The 18,586-nt window shown below is 36.2% G+C and overlaps 1 protein-coding gene across 1 annotated transcript; it reads right to left on the bottom strand.

Moving 5' to 3' along the window:
* Positions 1-6,654: 6,654 nt before the first annotated feature.
* LOC118844555 (grpE protein homolog 1, mitochondrial-like) lies at positions 6,655-7,308 on the bottom strand. The gene has a single exon (XM_036752461.1). It carries the CDS (start codon positions 7,306-7,308, stop codon positions 6,655-6,657), a length of 654 nt encoding a protein of 217 aa, XP_036608356.1.
* Between the last annotated feature and the right edge of the window lie 11,278 nt (positions 7,309-18,586).

The following is an 18,586-nucleotide window of genomic DNA, read 5'->3' as shown; positions in this document are numbered from 1 at the left end:
AAGTCCTTTGGAGCTATGATACGTAGCTAATTGGTCATTGCGTTGGTCAAGTTCTTCACTGTTTCCAACTTGTTTTTCTTTACAATGTTTCTTTCCATGTATAAATTGTTCTTCTCATTCTTCTTATATTACTCAGTTCATACAACCCAAGATTCTCTAAAATTGTCTCTTCATTTCTATTTGGTTTATTCTAGTTTTAGGGAGTGCATTACTTGGGTAAGTTTTTTTAGCACTTGTTGTTCTAAGTTATTTGTTCTCCTTCTAGTTGTTTCCTCCAGAACTTTTATCTCATTTTAAAAGATTTCTTACTAGTTTCTTCTATGTATCTTTGTAGTCTTTGTGGAAAATTCATTTTTACCTATTTAAGTCTCTGTTTGCAGTGTTATGGAATTAGAGTTGCAGTGACTTCTGATACTAGTTGGTCTTATTCTTTGATTTACTCATTTCTCCTGCTTTAGTTTCTGAATTGCTTCAGGCTCCAACCTGTGCTGCACTTTTCGATGGAGTGTTTATTGATCTTGCTGTGAATTCTTGAGCTGACTTCCTGGGGTAAGGTTTCCCTGAATTCTTGAGGTTCAGAGGACTAGATCTTCAGGACCTTTCTGGTGTTTTAAGAGTGTTAGGGACCTTAAAGCCCTTGGGCATAGGTGATCCAAGTCTAAGCACTGGGGCACCATGTTGGTCAGGACATACTCTCTGCTTCCACTACAGGGTTTCCAAGATCCCCTTGGGGCTTTCTGATTACCCAGGAGCTTTCACAGGGGAGCCTGGCCCTCTTGCTGCCTTCTAGACACAGACCCTTACAGCTATACATATACTGTTTCTGATTGTGCTGGAGGGAGCTCCCTTTCTTAATCCTATTCCTGTTCTTTTTGACTAATTTTTTTGGGGGGGAGGTAGGGTGCAGTTCTGGGGTAGAAGTCACTTGATGTAGTTTCTCATTGGATTTCCTGATCATTATTCAGTTTGGTGTAAACATCCAGGTTTTGTTGAAGTAGGGAGGGGAGGAGTTGGATGGTCTGCCACTTGTTCAGATATTCACCTTGGCAGGAAATCTTGAATTTTATTTTAAATGATTTTTAAAGTTGTGAATTTGAAGGATAGCAAACTCGAACAACTTAATATACAAAGTAGAGAAAAAGAGAATTGCATAGGCAACCATAAATCTACAGTTTGTTTTTTTATGTATACATTGACTTTAACATTGTACTACATTGTTATTCTTATACTAACCCTTTCTTGTCTGTATCCCTTTTTGAAATTACTTCTGTTGTACTTTATGTGTATTTTTACATGTTTCCTTAATGTCTTTTTCTTTCACACCACTATTGTTACCTTGCATTCCCCCCACAACACTCCTCCCTTTCCTAATGAAAGCTCTCCTTTGTACAAATTTGTGTAGTTTGGTCATGTCTGAAAATGTATATTTCATTCGTACCTTTATTCCTTTACCCCTCCATCAAGAGATGGGATGTATACTTCATCATCAGTCTTCTGGTGTTGTGATTATTCCTTTCATTAATCAGAATTCTTAAGTCTTTCAAAGTTGTCTTTTATAATGTTGTAGACAGTGTATGAATTGTTCTACTTCTGCTCGTTTCACTCTATAGTTGTTCATATAACTTCTAATTTTTTTTCTGAAACCCTTTTGTTATTTCTTATGGCACAATAATATTCTGTTACATTCATATCATAATTTATTCAGCAATCAACTAGTTTATGGTTACGTACTTTGTTTCCAGTTCTTTACATCCTCATTTGTTATCAAGTGATAATGAGGTACTTATTTTTATTTATATTTAAAAATTTTGGGGGGGTAGGGACAAGGCAATTGGGGTTAAGTGACTTACCCAGGGTCACATAGCTAAGGGTCTGAGGTCAAATTTGAGCTCAGGTCCTCTTGACTCCAAGGCCAGTGATACTATGCTCCCAACTGCCCCATTGGAGTACTCATTTCAAAGGAATTTTTTTGGTTCGTTCCTCCACAGGTACAGCATCTCTGTGTTTGTGTATTAATAGATATGTACATACATGTGTATGTACATGTACGTGTGTACAAATACACATGAATATGCAATCAGTGTTATCTAAAAGCAAAAAAAACCAATTCTTTGTAGACTTAAAGAAAAGTATTATTTATAGAATTGTGAAATATAACTTAAATAATATCTTTAAATAATGAAAACAATTGAGCAGATCTACCACCAGTAGATAAGTGCCTTGAATTACTTTTGTTTATATATTTGTGGGGATTCAGCTTGTTTTCCTGAAATGCCTGGTTTGTGTTAGGGAATGTGGTTTATGCAAATGAACTGATTCTGTGGGTTTATGCAGATGAACTTATTCAGTGGAACTAATGCATTATCATGTTCAAAGTACTTTTTTTTTTTTACCTATATAGTTCTTTTTTTATTAATATTTTTTATATCAGCTGTGACGGAAAAATTGTTCAAGGATTCATTGATAGGTACTGCTGCCAATAATACTGATCAACACACAGAAACATTTTAATAACCAGTTTATTATATGCTCAGCATAGACTCATGATATACAAAAAACCAGTGGGCCCCAAGCAGCCATTTTCAACAGTCTTATATAGGTCTTAGTTACATAGGCAGGATGGATACAGTTGGATTTTACAGAGGGTAAGAAGGGGCAGGTAAAAATTTACAGATCAAAAATCAAAGAAAGGGAAGATCTATATCAGATAAAATAATAAATTGATCAGCAAAAACTCAGGATAAAGCTGGAATTTTCAGACCAATCACTAACACTAGAGTAATTCCTTGACATATTTAACTTATGTAAATAAAGGTAATTTAGTTGAGTCAGAAATTCTCACTAACTGGTTAGTTCCTGGAACTAAAGTTTGGTGTCAACTAAGTTCTTCAAGCTCTAGCTAGTTATGAGACTTTCTGTCTTAAGGAAATGGCAGTGAGAAAGCAAATACTAAAATTCTATTGTAACAGCTACATTTCCCAATATATCCCTTCCCCCAGGACCATCCCTTAAGAAGTCTGATATGTACTGTATTTCACAGCCATAGTACTTTTCCTCTTTAAAAGAGAGGGGCTTGATCATTATAATTTCATAGTATTCAGTTTATATTGTTTTGTTGTTCTTTTCACTTAAATTGTTGTAGATTCATATCAGTTTATATAATCTCATTCTTCTCTGCATTCATCATTTTCATAATTTCTTACTGTAATGTTGTGTTACACTTGTACCACAGTTTGTTTGGCCATTCCTCAATTATTGGGCATCTACTTGTTTCCAGTTCTTTGCTGGTACAAAAAGTGCTTCTATAAATATTTCATTGTATATGGGATCTTTCTTTTCACAATTGACCTCTTTGGCCCATATGCCTAGATCTGTGGTTCAAAGAATATGGACACTTAAATCACCTTTTTAAGAATAATTCCAAGTTGTTTTTCAAAATGATTATACCAGATCTCAGTTCCACCAACAGTGTATTAGTATGTGCTTTTTTTTTTCCCTGAAGCCCTTCCAACATTGACTGTTTCTATTGTTTTTCTTATCTTTTGCCAATTTTTCTGGGTATGAGGTAAGATTTTTTTTTAATAATTGTTTTCCATCAACAAGAATTTTATTTTCTTTCTCTTCTATCTCACCCCCTATTTAGGAAAAAGAAAAAATAGAACACTTGTAACTATGAATAGTTAATGCAAAACACATTCCCACACTGGCTGTGTCCAAAAATGTAATTTTCATTTTGTGTCTTGGGTTCATCATCGTTTTTGAAATGAAATCTTAAAGAATTCTTTTGACTTGCATTTTCTTATTTTTGAGAGAAGTTTTTCAAATGTTTAAGTTTCTTTTGAGAACTGTTTCTTGTTATTCTTTCAAAATACATTTGTTCACATCTTTTATCTCATTCTCTGATCTTCATTTTCCTCAGTGGGAAGTAAATAAATGATCTTTACAGGCCCCTTGAGTTCTCTTAAATTTATCCTTCATATAGCTGCCAAATTGATATTTCTAAAACACTGAAGTGATCGTTTGTTCCTCTGCTCAAGTATTCAGTGGCTCCCTGTTATCTATGGGATAAAAATATATAATCCTTTACCAGGTATTTAAAAGCCCTCCACACTGTTTCCTGCTTACCTTTCTAGTATTTTATATGCATACTATTTTCCATTTAAACTGGCCTGTTAGCTGTTCTCTGTCCATGACATTCTATCTGCTGGCTCTGTGCCTTATGATAATCCTTTTTGTCTGGAATGTGTACTACCTCCTGTTTCCACCTTGTAAAATCACTGGCTTCTTTCAAAGCACAGCTGTGGTGCACCCTCTTCCACAAGGCTTTTCTCAATCTCCTCTACCAATCAGTGGTTTTTCTTATGTGAAAAGACTTTTATTTACTTATCAACATACTGTATTCCCTACCCCCATCCATCTTTTGATGGTAGTAAACTCTTTGAACTGTTGTGTTTTGCACATAATGGGTTCTCAAGAAATGTTTGAATTTAATTGAGTCCCTATGAAAAAGTCTTTATTGGATGAGATAGCATTTGAGGTGTGCTTTTAAAAATTGAATAATAGTTTAGGGATAGGAAGGATTTTCCAGGCTAAGGACAATAAAGTATTTTGACTAGAAAACAGATATCGTGGGGAAGAGTACTATGAGAAGGCTAAGAAAGTAAGAGTTTCACTATATTGAGTAGAACCTTGAATGCTAAGCAAATAGTTTGAATTTTATTCTGTAGGGAATAGAGCTACTGAAGATTTTTAAAAACATATTTGTATATAAAACTATTAGTCACATCTCCGTAATTTAGATCTAAACCCCTTGAATGAAAACGCTATGTATTATACCATGTTGCTTCAGCTATTAGTTGCTTATGAATATAGGTCAAATACCTAAAATTAAGTCTCTTTGAAAGGGGTAAAGAGCTATTATATATTTACATGTGTATGTATATCTATATTGTAACATTTAAAAAGTTCAAGAAACATAATTTCTGCATTATTAATAGTTTTATTAATAATGCTAGCATTTTATTAGCAAAAGAGACCAGTGGCACTCTCCAAAGCCAATGCTCATGGCCGTGGGCTCACAGTTTATGTGCTCTTGGAAGACTTATCAACATACTGTATTCTAGTGTTCTAGAAGTTGGCAATCAACTTTGATTGGTTAACAATTAATGAGAGATTGAACATTACAATGAGAAGTGGGCTCACTCCAATGAGAGGCTTGAACATTACAATGAGAAGTAGGCTCACTCCAATGAGAGGCTGAGGGAGTGACATTTTGTCACTCTTGGACAAAGAGACTATCTCTACACCCAGACCATCCCTAGCCTTGGGCAATCTAGGCCAACAATCTACCTCTACCCAAACTTGCTTCAGTGGAACTCATTGGGCAGGAATTCACCTTAGTCTGATGTAGTTGGTTGGAGTAGCAATACCCAGAAATGAGTAGAATGTTAATCCTATCTTCCATCAGCCTTATCCTTGAGAGATTGGGCTTCAGACTAGGAAATAGGACAGGGAAAAAAGTTGGTCTCCCCAAATTTAATAATCGGCTGTTAATATGAGAGAAATAATCAGTCCTTTCACTTTTTATCTATAGATCTATTTATTTATTTTTTAGTACAAATTAGGGCTTTAATCCTTTTAAATAATAAATTGAAACAATGTTTTAAAAAGCACACCCAGTACTTGGTTCCTAAACTCTGGGAAAGTAGAGCTTACTAAGGAATGTAACGTTAAATACAGGAGATTATTTCAGACACTGATTTCAACATACTTCTACTTTTAAATGTAACACTCCAAAAGGCTGAAAAGTTTTCCAGATTTTGAGGACCAAATCAAGTTGCCTAACTGGCAAAATGATAGCTGTAAAAATGAAAAGGACTACTAAAAATGGTTTATCATCTAAAGGTCTGAAATAAAATCCAAAACTTAGGAAAATTATTAGTGATAGTTGGATCATATATGGTACTTAGATATTTAAGTAATATTTAGCTTCTTTTTGAAGTTCACATAACGGTTCAGAATAAAGAGCACTGTATACATAACCAACGTATCCCAAGGAAAAGCTAGAAGCCCACCAAAATTGTTGGCAACAAGACAGCAATATAAACAAGAAACTGAAGCATATTTCTCTCTCAAAAATTAGTATAAAATTTGTTGCAGAGAGGATATCTGTTGGTTTCATCTAGTCATTTTTATAAATTTCAAGGAGCTTTTCTCATAACCTTTTCATAGTACAAAACTCCGCCCCAAAACTCCAGGATGATAAAAGAAGTAAAAAAACAACAAACGAACCCATAAATCTGTCTGGACAGTCACACTGTAGAATTCCTGGAGACATTTTATTCACTGAACATACCTTTTAAGTAGCCAGGGTTATTAACAGATAAAACATTATTCGAGATACTATACAAGTGCAGGAGTGCCTCAGAGGCTCTGTTCTTTAAATATGCAATACTAAAATCAGTTTGCAGACTTTCCAAATTATTCAGTTCATTAAATAATGCAATTTCAAGACTGAGTGAATTTTCTGTTGAGCCACTGGTTACTTTAGGCCTTCCATGAAGAGTGGGGAAATGTGGAGTGTTTGAAGGAAAAACTATCCATTTAATAGCTGTATGGCATTTGAGTGTGGGGAAGAATCAGAAAGTTAGACTGCTACGGTTCTTTAACAACACCCGCCAAAGCAGGTCTCAAGGTTCGCCCATGTAGCTTATACCCAACTTTGGTTACTAGTGCAATGGTGCCAGGCTCCTTCCCCTCTATTGGAGTATGGAACAAGGCTTCATGTTCATAGGGATCAAATTTGGTACCAACAGGATCTAGTTTGAGCAAACCATTCTTTTTGAACACTTTTTGAATCTGGACTTCAATCATGACAAGACCCTCATATAAGTTCTTCAAATGAGGGTTTTCTTCCTTTATTTCCTCTTTTGGGACACTTGCTGTTGCCTTTTCCAAAATGTCAGCAACTTCTAATAAATCTTTACAAAAACCTTGAATACTATATAATTTTGCCTCTTCTACCAATTTCTGGTTCCGCCGCCGTAAATTCTCTGTATCTGCTAAGGCTCGTTTGTACTTTTCCAAAGTTTCTTTCAGCTGTTCTTCTAATTTGACCTTCTCTTCAGTTAGTGTCTTCTCTGTAACGGTACTGTCTGTCTTCTGTTCATTTTGACTTGAGTCATCTTCTAAGTTCTGGCCATTATTTTTCTGTTTTGCTGCTGTACAGAGCAGCCTAGAAGAGGTCCGGAGCGAGAGGGCAATCGCCAAGAAAGTCCGCCGCATCAAACCCAAGCACTGCGCTGCCATGGCCACCCCCTCAGCCCCTATCTGTAGATTTATAGATAGATAACAAGAGAGAGAAAAGGAAAGGTATATTGTGAAAAATACTTTGATAAATTAAGGATTTCATTGGTGCAAGTACTCTCTCCATTCATGCAGATAACAATTTCTCTGTGCCTTTAAAAATGATTTATTGATGCCTTTTGTCTTTACATGATAATGACTCCTTGTCCCCTTCTTGAGACTGAACTCTCTCTTATGATGAAAAGACATAATTAAGTATATAAGTATAAACATTCAATAACAATACTGTGACTGACAGACTCCACCCTTGTCTTTTCCTTCTTGTTCAGTTTATGAGCATTGGGTGCTCCAGGCTCTTTTCTATTCTTTTCCCTTTCTCTTGTGTAGACTGGTAGGCTTCAGTTTGGTGAATCCAGAACCTCTCTCCACTTCTGGTTCCAATGGGAGAGTATTGGGTGGGATGAGAAGAATAAGGGCTTGAGTTAAAGTAGAAGGAGGAATTTTGAAGATAAGGATTTACTGGAATTTGGAATTGTGAATAAAGCCAAGGATTAAATTTGGGGAGAGGAAATTTGGCACTATTTAAGGAAAATTGGAGCTGAAAGAAAGAAGGACTTCTGAAGGAGGAGAGAGTTGGGTGTTATTGTAAAGGTGTTAATAAAGAGGTAAAAATTCTCCAGTATAATTAGCTGTAAGAGTTATTAGCAAGAGCTGTCAGAAAAACAAAGTAGGAATCTTGCTTACAGAAAATATGGAGAACTGTAAGAGATTCTACAGTGATCTGCAAAGACTTTGCAGTGTTTGTCTTTCTGCTATATATAATTGTTATCTATTGTCAAAGTGCAAATTCATCTCTTTCCTAGAAAAAGGACTTGAAGAAAGCTTCTCTACTTTTGATGTTGTCAAAATCAAGTGACCCATAAAAAACTGGAAGACAAAGGATGTGAAGAGAATCCTAAGCTATTTCAGGAGTTTGAAAGGTGGAAAAACCTAAAACAGAGGACTATTGAACATTTGTAGCTAAGTAAAAAATATAAAAGGTCTTCTCTAAGGGGAAGGAAACAGCTGCTGTTTATCCTTCAAAGAATGATCATGTTAATCCACAGGTGCTGTGAAGTGCAAAAGCATCCAGGTTCTTGGGCCAGAAAAAGGAGAGAGGAGTAGAGGTGGTTGGTGACTCCCTATTGAGAGATATTGAAGTATCTATATGTTGACTTGATAATAGAAATAAGCCTACTGTCTTCCTGGGTCCTATATCCTGAACTTGATGGAGAACTTTTCAGGACTTGACAAAGATGATGATTACTACCCATTTCTGATGGTTAACTTGAGAAAAGATAATATTGCTAAAAGCAATCTAGAAAGCATTGCGAAGGATTATGAAATTCTGGGCCAGAAGACCACAGGAGGACAGGGAGACATCATTTCTGACAGTAAGAAGACAGATGATTCAGAAGTAGATGGCAGATTTGGAAATTGAAAAGCTGATTAAGAAGGTGTTTTTTAGGAATAGAATTAGAATTTACATTTCTTAAAGTATAGAAATAGATTTCTAGTTAGGATGGTGACCTGAAAGGTTGTAGAGAAGTCCAGTTCTCTCACAGAAGCCCCAACAAGTATATGAAAAGGACCCCAGAAAAACCAATGATACATTTGTTTTTTTGCACATGACCAGTGTGGGAATTTGTTTTGCTTGACCATATATATTTCTTATAATGGTTTTGTTACTCATTTTTAGTTGGGGAGGGAATTGGGAAGGTAAGAGGTGGGTTTTTGTTAATTGAAAACAATAAAAGTTAATTTTTTTAAAATACCATTGATAAATCTGAAAAAGAAACAGAAATAAACTTCACCACCATCCACAACTGTTTAAAAAGACACCCAGGTGACAGTAGAGACTAGCAGAGAAGTCAAACCAGAAAAGTCAATCCTAGCTCAGACAAATATAGAAGGAACCTTGCCTGTAAGAGTGATCAAGCCAAGGAAACCAACTCAAACTTTCGTAAGTGGGCCAGAAGCTAATGGAAGTGGGGAGAAAAGGAAGTTAGGGTGATCTCCCACAATCCTGAAAGCCAGGCTGTTCTTTGGACAAGAGATATCTCAAGCCAGTGTGGCCCTAATAATAATAGGGTACTTGGAGGCAGTCTTGGCAAGTCACTACAGAAGTGGGACAGACTTAGTCCCAATAGGTTACTGTGCAGGGATAGGGTCTGCACATCAACTTCAGGAGGGCTGGGAAGAGAAAACTGAGCCCAGTCTGATTTCCAGCATTCCATTTGTGACTATTAGGGCCACAGTAGGGATGGAACAATTTGTTATTAAGAAGCATGCCAGGAGGGGAAAGAGACCAGCTGAAATCAACCCTCAGTGGTCTACCAGGAGCTTGAGACAGAAGTCAGAAATTAAGGCAGAGGATGAAGGCTGATCAAGTTAACAAGCATTTAATACATGCCAATATGCTGAGCACTGGGGTTACAAAAATAAAGGCAAAAACAGTGCTTGCCCTCAAGGAGGTCACATTTTCATGAAGACATTGGAACTACTATGTATATACAAGATATATAGATGTATATGGGAAAATTGGAGGTAATCTCAGAGGGAAGACTAGCATTGTGAGGGGAACTGGCAAAAACTTCTTGAACAGTGGGAATTGACCTGAAATTTGAAGTTAAAGCCAAATGAAAAAGAAGAGCATTCCAAGCATGGGGACAGCCTGTGATGAAAAGGCAGAGTTATGAAATGAAGAATCAGAAGAAATGAAGAATATTTCTCAGTGAGAAATAGGAGATGTCATTGGATCACAGAATATGTAGAGGGAAGTAAAGTATAAGAAGACTGAAAAAGTGGGAAGAGGCTATAGCAGTGGTGAAAGGTTTTAAAAGCTAAACTGGGATTTTTATATTTGATTTTAGATGATAAGGAGCCATTGAAGTTTATTTAGTGGGTGGGTGACATGGTCAAATTTGCACTTTAGGGAGATTACTTTGACAGCTGAGTTGAGGGATGGTCTAGAGTGAGTGGGGAGAGACTTGAAGTAGTAGACCATCCAGAAGGCTATTTGAATAGTCCAGGTGTGATATGTTGAAAGCTTGCACCTTAGAGAAGAGATGTTACAAAGGTAGAAATGACAGGAATTGGCAGCTGATTGAATATAAGGGGTGAGAGAAAATGAAATGTTGAGGATGATGCCTACAAGGATTATGATCTTCAGTGGCTGGATGGTGGTAGTATCCTGTACAGTAAAATGGAAGATAGGAAAGGGGGTGGACTGGGGTGAGGGAAGAGTTCAGTTTTGGCAGTGTTGAGTTTTAAGATATCTCCAGGACATCCAATTTGAAATGTCCAATAGGCAGTCGGTGAGGATGACAGAAGGGAAAAATTTCCTCAAGAATATAGGCTAGAATAAGATTGAGGGTACGTGAGCCACCCCTTCCAGGTTAGCAGCAGCAGTGTCATATAGACCATAGAGGTAGAACTAGTAAACAAGGCCTAAGAGTGCCAGAGGCGGATGACCTGAAAACAAAATCCCAGTCCGAGATGAGGCTGAAAATATGAATAAACAAGATTTCAAACACAGTGAAGAAATACTGTGGGGTTAGAAAAATGCAAGAGATAATAACCCAGAAGAAGAAGGTAACTGCACAGCAATTGTAAGCTAAGCCTTAGAGAAAAAAATTCCTTTGCTACAAAAACTACAAAAGTGGCTGAAAGAATTAGAACAAGAGATAAAACATGTCATTGGGAATAAAGTGAGGGCTTTAAATAACTAATAATAAGAGTAATAAAAATGATAATCCCTAGATTTTACCTCACAGCAGATTTGCAAAGATGATAAAAGACAGGAAGAGTCAGTGTGAGGGGGGTTGTGAAAGATAGGCCTACTAAATGCATTGTTAATTGGTGGAGCTGTGAATGAATTGGTACTACTATTACTGGAAAGCAGTTTGGAATTATGCACATAAGGTAAGTAAATTTCCATACTCTCCAACCCAGAGATTCCACCATTAGGCACATATCCCAATGAAATCAAATAAAAAGAAAGGCCCCATATTCACCAAAATATTTATAGCAACGCTGGAAAAAAGTATAAGTATAGATGGATTGGGAAGGGGGACGGCTAAGTAAATTGTGTTATGTTAACGTAATGGAATATTAACTGTGCTGTAAGAAATGACAAAAATGGTGAATTCAGAGATGTATGAAAAGATTTACAAGAACTAAAACAGAATGAAGAATAAAACAGACCCACCCTCCCTCACCCCATACACCAGGGGTGAGGAACCTGCAGTCTCGAGGTCCCATGTAGTATACTGGGTCCTCAAGTGTGGCCCTTTGAATCCAGTTCTGTGAAGTTTGGATTCAGTCAGAGGGGCTACATGTGGCACCTTGAAGCCGCAGGCTCCCCACCCTTGCCATATACCATGACTACAACAATTGGAAAGAACAACCATAATAAACAATTGAAAATGAATGTTGCAAAATTACAAAAAAACCCAAGCATGGCCCCAAAGAAGTGATGTGAGAAGATATTTCCCCTCATTCTTTTTCAGGGGAGGATGGGAGATGGTAGAATATATCAATGCATTGTTGGATTTTTTTTCAATATTTTTGGTTTTGCTGATTTTTTTTCTCTTTTATTTTTTGAAAGATTATTATGAAGACTGTTCTGTGGGAGTGGGAAAGAAGAGGGACTTTGGGAAATTTAGGCAATGTAAAAACAAGTTATAAAATTTTTCTTAATGAGTTCGAGAAGAAAAATCAAAAGGAGAATTAAAGAGTTCGGAACAGAAGGTGGAAAACTTACTGAAGTGGATTCTCTGAAAAATAAAATAGAACAAAGAGAACTTAAAGGATGCTTTGAGACAAGAAATACTTGAACAGAGTCAAAGGATTAGAAACAAATAGAAGAAAATGTCAGGCATCTGCTGATACCTGACAGATACAAGTGACCTGGAAAACAGGCTAAGAAGAGATAATTTTTAAATCATTTAACTCCCTGAAAATCATGACCAAACAAAAAACCTGAATGCTTTATTTTAGCTAACCATAAAACTGCTCCATGTATTAGAACCTGAGGGCAAAGTGAAAATACAACCTACTTGTCACCTGAAAGAAACCCCAAACTGAAAATACTCAGAAATCTACAGCTTCTAGCTTTGAAAAAAATAACTTTAGGTAGTCAGAAAGAAATAGCTCAAGTATCATACCAGTTGGGGTCACACAAGATTTTGTAGGACCTACAGTAAAGAAAAAAAATTGCAATATGATATTCCAAAAGGCAAACGATGAAGGCAAAAATAATTGCTCCTATAAAATTTGAGTATAATTCTATGAGGAAATTAAACTTTTAATAAAATAGAGGACTTTAAAACATTCCTGATAATACCAGAACTGAGTAGAAACTGAAATGCAAGGCAGTTGAAGGAAGAGAAACCTAAAAAGATAATTACATTTTAGCAATTGGAAGGGACCCAGGAGTGGGAAACATGCAGCCACAGGGCTACATGTGGCCCTCTAGGTCCTCAATTGCAGCCTTTTGACAGAATGCAAACTTCACAGAACAAATCCTCTTAATAAAAGCATTTGTTCTGTAAAACTTGGACTCAGTCAGAAGGCCACATCCAAGGACTTAAAAGGCCACAAGTTCCCCACCCCTGGCACTAAACAATGTGGAAGTGCTTAAATTCTGATGAGGAAGAAGGGACAATTGCTCCTTCAGAGTGCTGATGTTTTCAAGGCTCAGAAATATAGGGCTTGGGTAGGGGTTTGTTTTGTTGGTTTAAAGGAAGGAAAGAAAAGGGAGAGAGAAAGGAATGCACTATTGAAGAAATGAGCAAAGAAATGGAATTTATTTCTCAAAAGTATATACAAACTGGGAGAAGAGGAGATGCGGGGAATGGGAATCTCAAGACTTCACAACTGAACTGGATAAAGGAGAATTTAATGAACATACCCTGGAAAACTAATCCTTTCTGCTCCCTCCTCTTTATTTGATAGGGACAGAGCTGAATCCTTTCCATGCTTTTCCTGTCTCCTCACTAGAAGGTTGTTTAGGCTGTGATCTTTTCTCTTGGGAAATCTTTCCTGGGGGTGCTGGAGATCTAGTCAGCCACACCCATTTACTACAATTAGCAAATTTGGGTCTGTTTTTTAAGCTTATGGTCAATACAATAGCATAAAAGACATCAAGGTCCTTGTTTCCTTTCTTTTTGGATTTTACATCTGATGAAAAAGTATTTACTATTTACTATTTTACTATTTACTATCACAGTAATTCAGAGCCCTCACGAAAATTCTTAAGGTTGAGACACCGGGTTGGCTCTATCCTAATACGTTTTTGTTTGTCTCTAGTCCAACCATTGATTTCTTTATGTTGGAAGCATAAGTGAGGATACAGGAAATGTTTAGATAAAAGAAGGATGCAAAGCATATTGTAGTGTCTCTTATTGGACAGGTACAGGATTGGGAAATTAGGGAAAGAATAGGCTTTTGGGGGAACTTAGTTCAGATCCTTGAAGAGATTGTGTACAAATTCTAGCTTCATTCCAAGGCCTGTGTTCCAAGATGCATGCAGATGGGCCAACTTGTTCTCCCTCCTTAATTCTATCCTTTCGCCTCAGTTTCTCATTTCTCTTATTGCCCTTATGCCTCTGGTTGTTTTTGTCTTGGTTCATTAAGTCCAGAGTGGCTTTTAGGAGTCCTTCCACAGCTGCTGCTACTACTCATCTCTTATCTCTGTACCATTCTTTCCATTCTGCTTGTAAAGAAAGGTTGCAACTGGGTACACTGCTTAACACAGTAAGTTCTTTGCAAGCTTACTCACAATTTAGGTTTAGTTTTGTTTCTGTTAATGTTTGTTCTAACTTAATCACATAATGCTTCATAGAAAAATTATATAACCACTTAAAGTGTAAAAATAAATTCTTGGATAACATGTTTAAGTCCTCTAGCATAGATATTAAAGGGAGGACCTTGTTCTGTATTTCAAGAGTAGTAGTAATACAGAATTCTGAAGGTCATCTAGAGGCAACATTCTGTACAGTTGGAGCCGTTTTGGCTTTGTGAAGAGTAGCTGGGAGAGAAGGAGGGAAAAGCATAAAAGTACATGATGGAGAGAAATACACAGTGAACCTAATACACATTATGCTTAAAGGCAGCATAAATAATGAAATAATATCAGGAGTAGATGAGATAGCTCTCTGATTAATTTTTGTGTTCAGAGCAGCTAAGATAGCTACATTTTTTATTAAGAGCTTTAACTTCATACTTTTTGTTATATTTGTCTAGGTCTGAAAGGGGAATATTGAGACAGCCAGGTATTAGTTTTGTGATTTCCGCCTGTAATTTGATTAACTTTTCCTTCTAGTATTTAGTTGCCATACCATTCAGTGCATATGTATGTATATATGTGTAAAGTTTTAATGTTACTTCATTATTCATGTTGTCTTTAAGCATAATGTAGTTTTCTTGCTCATCTTTTTAATCATGTTTATTTTATTGTTGCCTTGTCTGAAATCATGATGGCTACTACTGCTTCAAAGAAATTTTCATGGAGTATAATAAACTCTGCCCATCCTCTCACTTGAACTGTGTGAGAATCTTTATGCTGCTAATGTATTTCTAATAAGCAGCATATTATTGGGTAATGCATTCTAATTCATTCTGTTACTCTCCTTCATTTTGTGGTTGAGTTCATTCCAATCATATTGACTGATAGGATCTTTAATTGTGTATTTCCCTCCATCATATCTTTTTATACTTCTTGATATTTTAGCCACTGTTTTTGCACAGAATTCAGTATTTTTACCACAGAATATATAAAATATGAGTGGATCTACTTACCAAGAAACACACAGGAATTGTATGACTAAAACTACAAAATACTCTTTATGGAATAGAGGAACATTTAAATAATTGGAGAGGAAATAACTGCTCATCATTTGGCCATGATTATGCAATAAAAATACCTAAATTAATTTACTGATTCAGTGCCATGCCAATCAAACTACCATAGAACTAGATAGAATGGCAGTACTTCTGAAGGAATAAAACATCAAGAATTTTAAGGGATATAATGAAAAAGGTGAGAAGAAAGGAAGTTCTTATCTCTTAACTATATACAAAGCAATAATCATTGAAATAGTTTGCTACGGGTACTGGTTAAAAAATAAGAAAGTTGATCAGCAAGACTGATTTGGAACATAAGATCCAGAAGCAAGCAAACAGCATTGTAATATTTTCTATAAATTCAAGGGCATATACTCTTAAAATAAAACACTGCTGAGAAAGCAATCTGGAAAAAAATTAAGAGGTAGATCACTATCTCACCATATACTGCAATAAGTCCAAATAGATTAATGACTTAGATATAAAATGTCATATAAAAATTAGAGAAGGCTGGAAGAAGGTATCTTTTACATCTATGGTTAGGCTAAATGTGCTTGGCCAAATAAGAAAGATGATCATGGGATAAAATGGACAGTTTTGATTACTTAGAATTAAAAAGGTTGTGCATAAGTAAAAACTACAGTTAGAATTGGAAATGAAATGGGTAATTGGGGGTAAAAATCTGCAGCAAATCTCTCTGATAAAGGTCTGGTTTCTGAGATAGATGTGGTATTGATATATGGGAACAGGAGCCATTCCTAATGGATAAATGGTCGTTGGATACAAATAAGTTTTCAAGGGAAGAATTTTAAGCCTTTGACCATATGGGGAAAAAATGCTCTAAATTATATAAGAGAAATTCAAATTAAAACAGTTCTATTTCATACCCATCAAATTGACAAAAATCATACAAAAGGGAAAATAATTTTTGGAGGAGCTGTGGGAAGACAGACACACTAGGAAGAAATGCATTGTTGGAGCTGTGAACTGATCCAGTCACTTAGAATTTATCCAGTAAGTCACTAACTTAGTATATACCATTTGGCCCAGTGGTACCACTACGAGACATGTACCTAAGAGAAATCAAAGAAAGGAAAATGACTCATTATATAAAAATATGTATAACAGTGCTTTTTATTGTAGCAAAGAATTGGAAACTGTGCATGAATTGGGGTATGGCTGAAGAAATTATAGTCACTGGATGTAATGAAATTATTGCTTCATAAGGCATGGATTCAGAGAATCTTGGGAAGACCTTTATGAATTGAGCAGAACTAGGAGAATTACTGATACATTAGCCAGAACATTGTAAAGGATGACAACTTTGAAAAATTTAAGAACTCTGATCAATCCAATGGCCAATCACAGCTCCAGAAGATATAAACATTCCTCTTGCTAGTGAAGTGATGAATTATAGGTGCACAACAAGATATATGTTCCAGACATGACCAATACAACATACATTTTGCTTGATTATACTTATATACAAGGGTTTTTTTTTATTGGGGTGGAGGGCAGAGTGGGGAGTATATGGATATTGATGCAAAAAAGCAAAGATCATCAAATGTTTTTAAAATAAGAGAGCAGAAGGAAGTTTAGAAGGGGACCCAGACATAAAGGACAATTTTGGTACTATCACATTAAAGTATATATTAAAGGCTGTATGTAATAGATTAACAATTTCATATGTAGTTTTTTGGTGTATCTATATGGAAATGTTCATGTTTGTTAATTTTCTAGTTCATTTTTAAAAAATAAAATATAGGAATAACAGGTTTTTGGCTAGGACTGGAGTGCTACCAAACAGGCTAGGTAAGAATGCCAGAAGTCCTGCAGATGTAATCAAAAGAACTTTAAGCTAAAAATGGGAGAGGAAGAAAACTTCAATCTGTCCACCCATCTAGATAATAGGAGCAAATACGTTGTAGGAAGAATAGAAGTAGAGATGTCCAGAAATTCGTGGGCAGAATTTAAGAAACAAACCTATAGGATCAGATTGATAGGGGCAGAGGTACAGAGTGGAAAGAACACCAGACTTCAAAGTCAGAGCATCTGGATTTGAACCTCTGGCTCTTCCTAGTTAACTGATCTGTAAAGTAAAGGGAACAGATTGGATACCTTTTTTGAAGAGATAAAAGTAATAAAAATTATCTCTAAATCTATGCTCATATCTACACACAGTTGTACAGAATATGGGTAACAAGCAGAGTGAACTAGAAAACTGACTACAGAGAAACAAATTTGATATTAATATCACTGGAGGTTGTTTTTCACCAACCATGAGTAGAATGTGGAAAGATATAATTTATTACATGGAATGGGTTAGGTCTAAAAAAGGTGAGGAACAGAGGTGTTGGGACACAGGCCTATAATCCCTGCTAGTGGGGGAGACTGAGTTTCAGTAGGACTAAAAGCCGATTGGGTATCCATGTTAAACCGAGCAGCAATGTGATGAGCCTGAGTGAGGCAGGGAGGGTAACAGGCTGTGTAAAGATGGGTAAATCATTCCAGATTGTATCCAGCCAAAGCTTCCATACTGATTAGCAGTGGGATTAGGCTCATGAGTGACCACTGAATATCCAACTTGGGCAAGATAGGGAGACCTAGCCATAAATAGGTCCAAGTAGTATTGTGTGGGGAAGCATGATGAGCTTTTGAGTAAAGATCAATGGAAGCAGAAGCAATATTGGATGTGAACTACCTGGACAGAAAAATGAAAAGTTGGAGGACTAAAGGAACTAGGTCATGAGCCTCATACAAATGTACTATATAGTGATCACTGGGGGCGTCAGTTTTCTAGACAACTACAGGAGTTCCCTGCCAAGAGAAGAACAATGAATAATTTCTTTGTCTAAAGGTAGAAGAGCCAATGAGATCTGTTCTGGAACTCAAATCAAGAGGGAGCACCTATTAGGGTAAATATGTCAACTTTAGGGGAAAGTTAACCCTTCATCTTAAAAGTAGTGAGATAAAGAAGGAAGGAAAATTAGGCATATAGTTTGACATCTCCAGTTGATAGCGCCATCTTTGGCATCTAACACAGTGCCTAGCAAATAGTAGGAACTTACTGTTTATTGAATGACCAAATTAATACATCCTAGATTTTGTGAAAGCATATTTCAAAATGTTGAGGAAAAAGGAGTTGTAAGGACTAAAGTAAGGAAGGTCAGGAGGAATAAGAAACTCTAACGAATGAAATTCTGAAGACATTCCAATGAGGAGGAAAAAAAAGTCATTTAAGTGAGAAACATGCACCATATTTTAGATGTAGGTGTAGATACAAGTAAGGACAAGTAGGAGATAAATATGAAAGTGTGGCATAGTCATCTTAGTATCAGCAACACTAATGCTCAGAATGCTGAGGCTAGTGAGAAAGAAAAGTACACTAAAAAGC

This window comes from Trichosurus vulpecula, chromosome 3 (genome assembly GCF_011100635.1).
Source record: "Trichosurus vulpecula isolate mTriVul1 chromosome 3, mTriVul1.pri, whole genome shotgun sequence".
NCBI lineage: Eukaryota > Metazoa > Chordata > Mammalia > Diprotodontia > Phalangeridae > Trichosurus > Trichosurus vulpecula.
The sequence above is the reverse complement of the archived record's forward strand: the minus strand, read 5'-3'. Positions and strand labels throughout refer to the sequence as shown.

Bases quoted from the DNA above. Each gene is read 5' to 3' on its own strand.
- LOC118844555 (XM_036752461.1), bottom strand. From the start codon at position 7,308: ATGGCAGCGCAGTGCTTGGGTTTGATGCGGCGGACTTTCTTGGCGATT.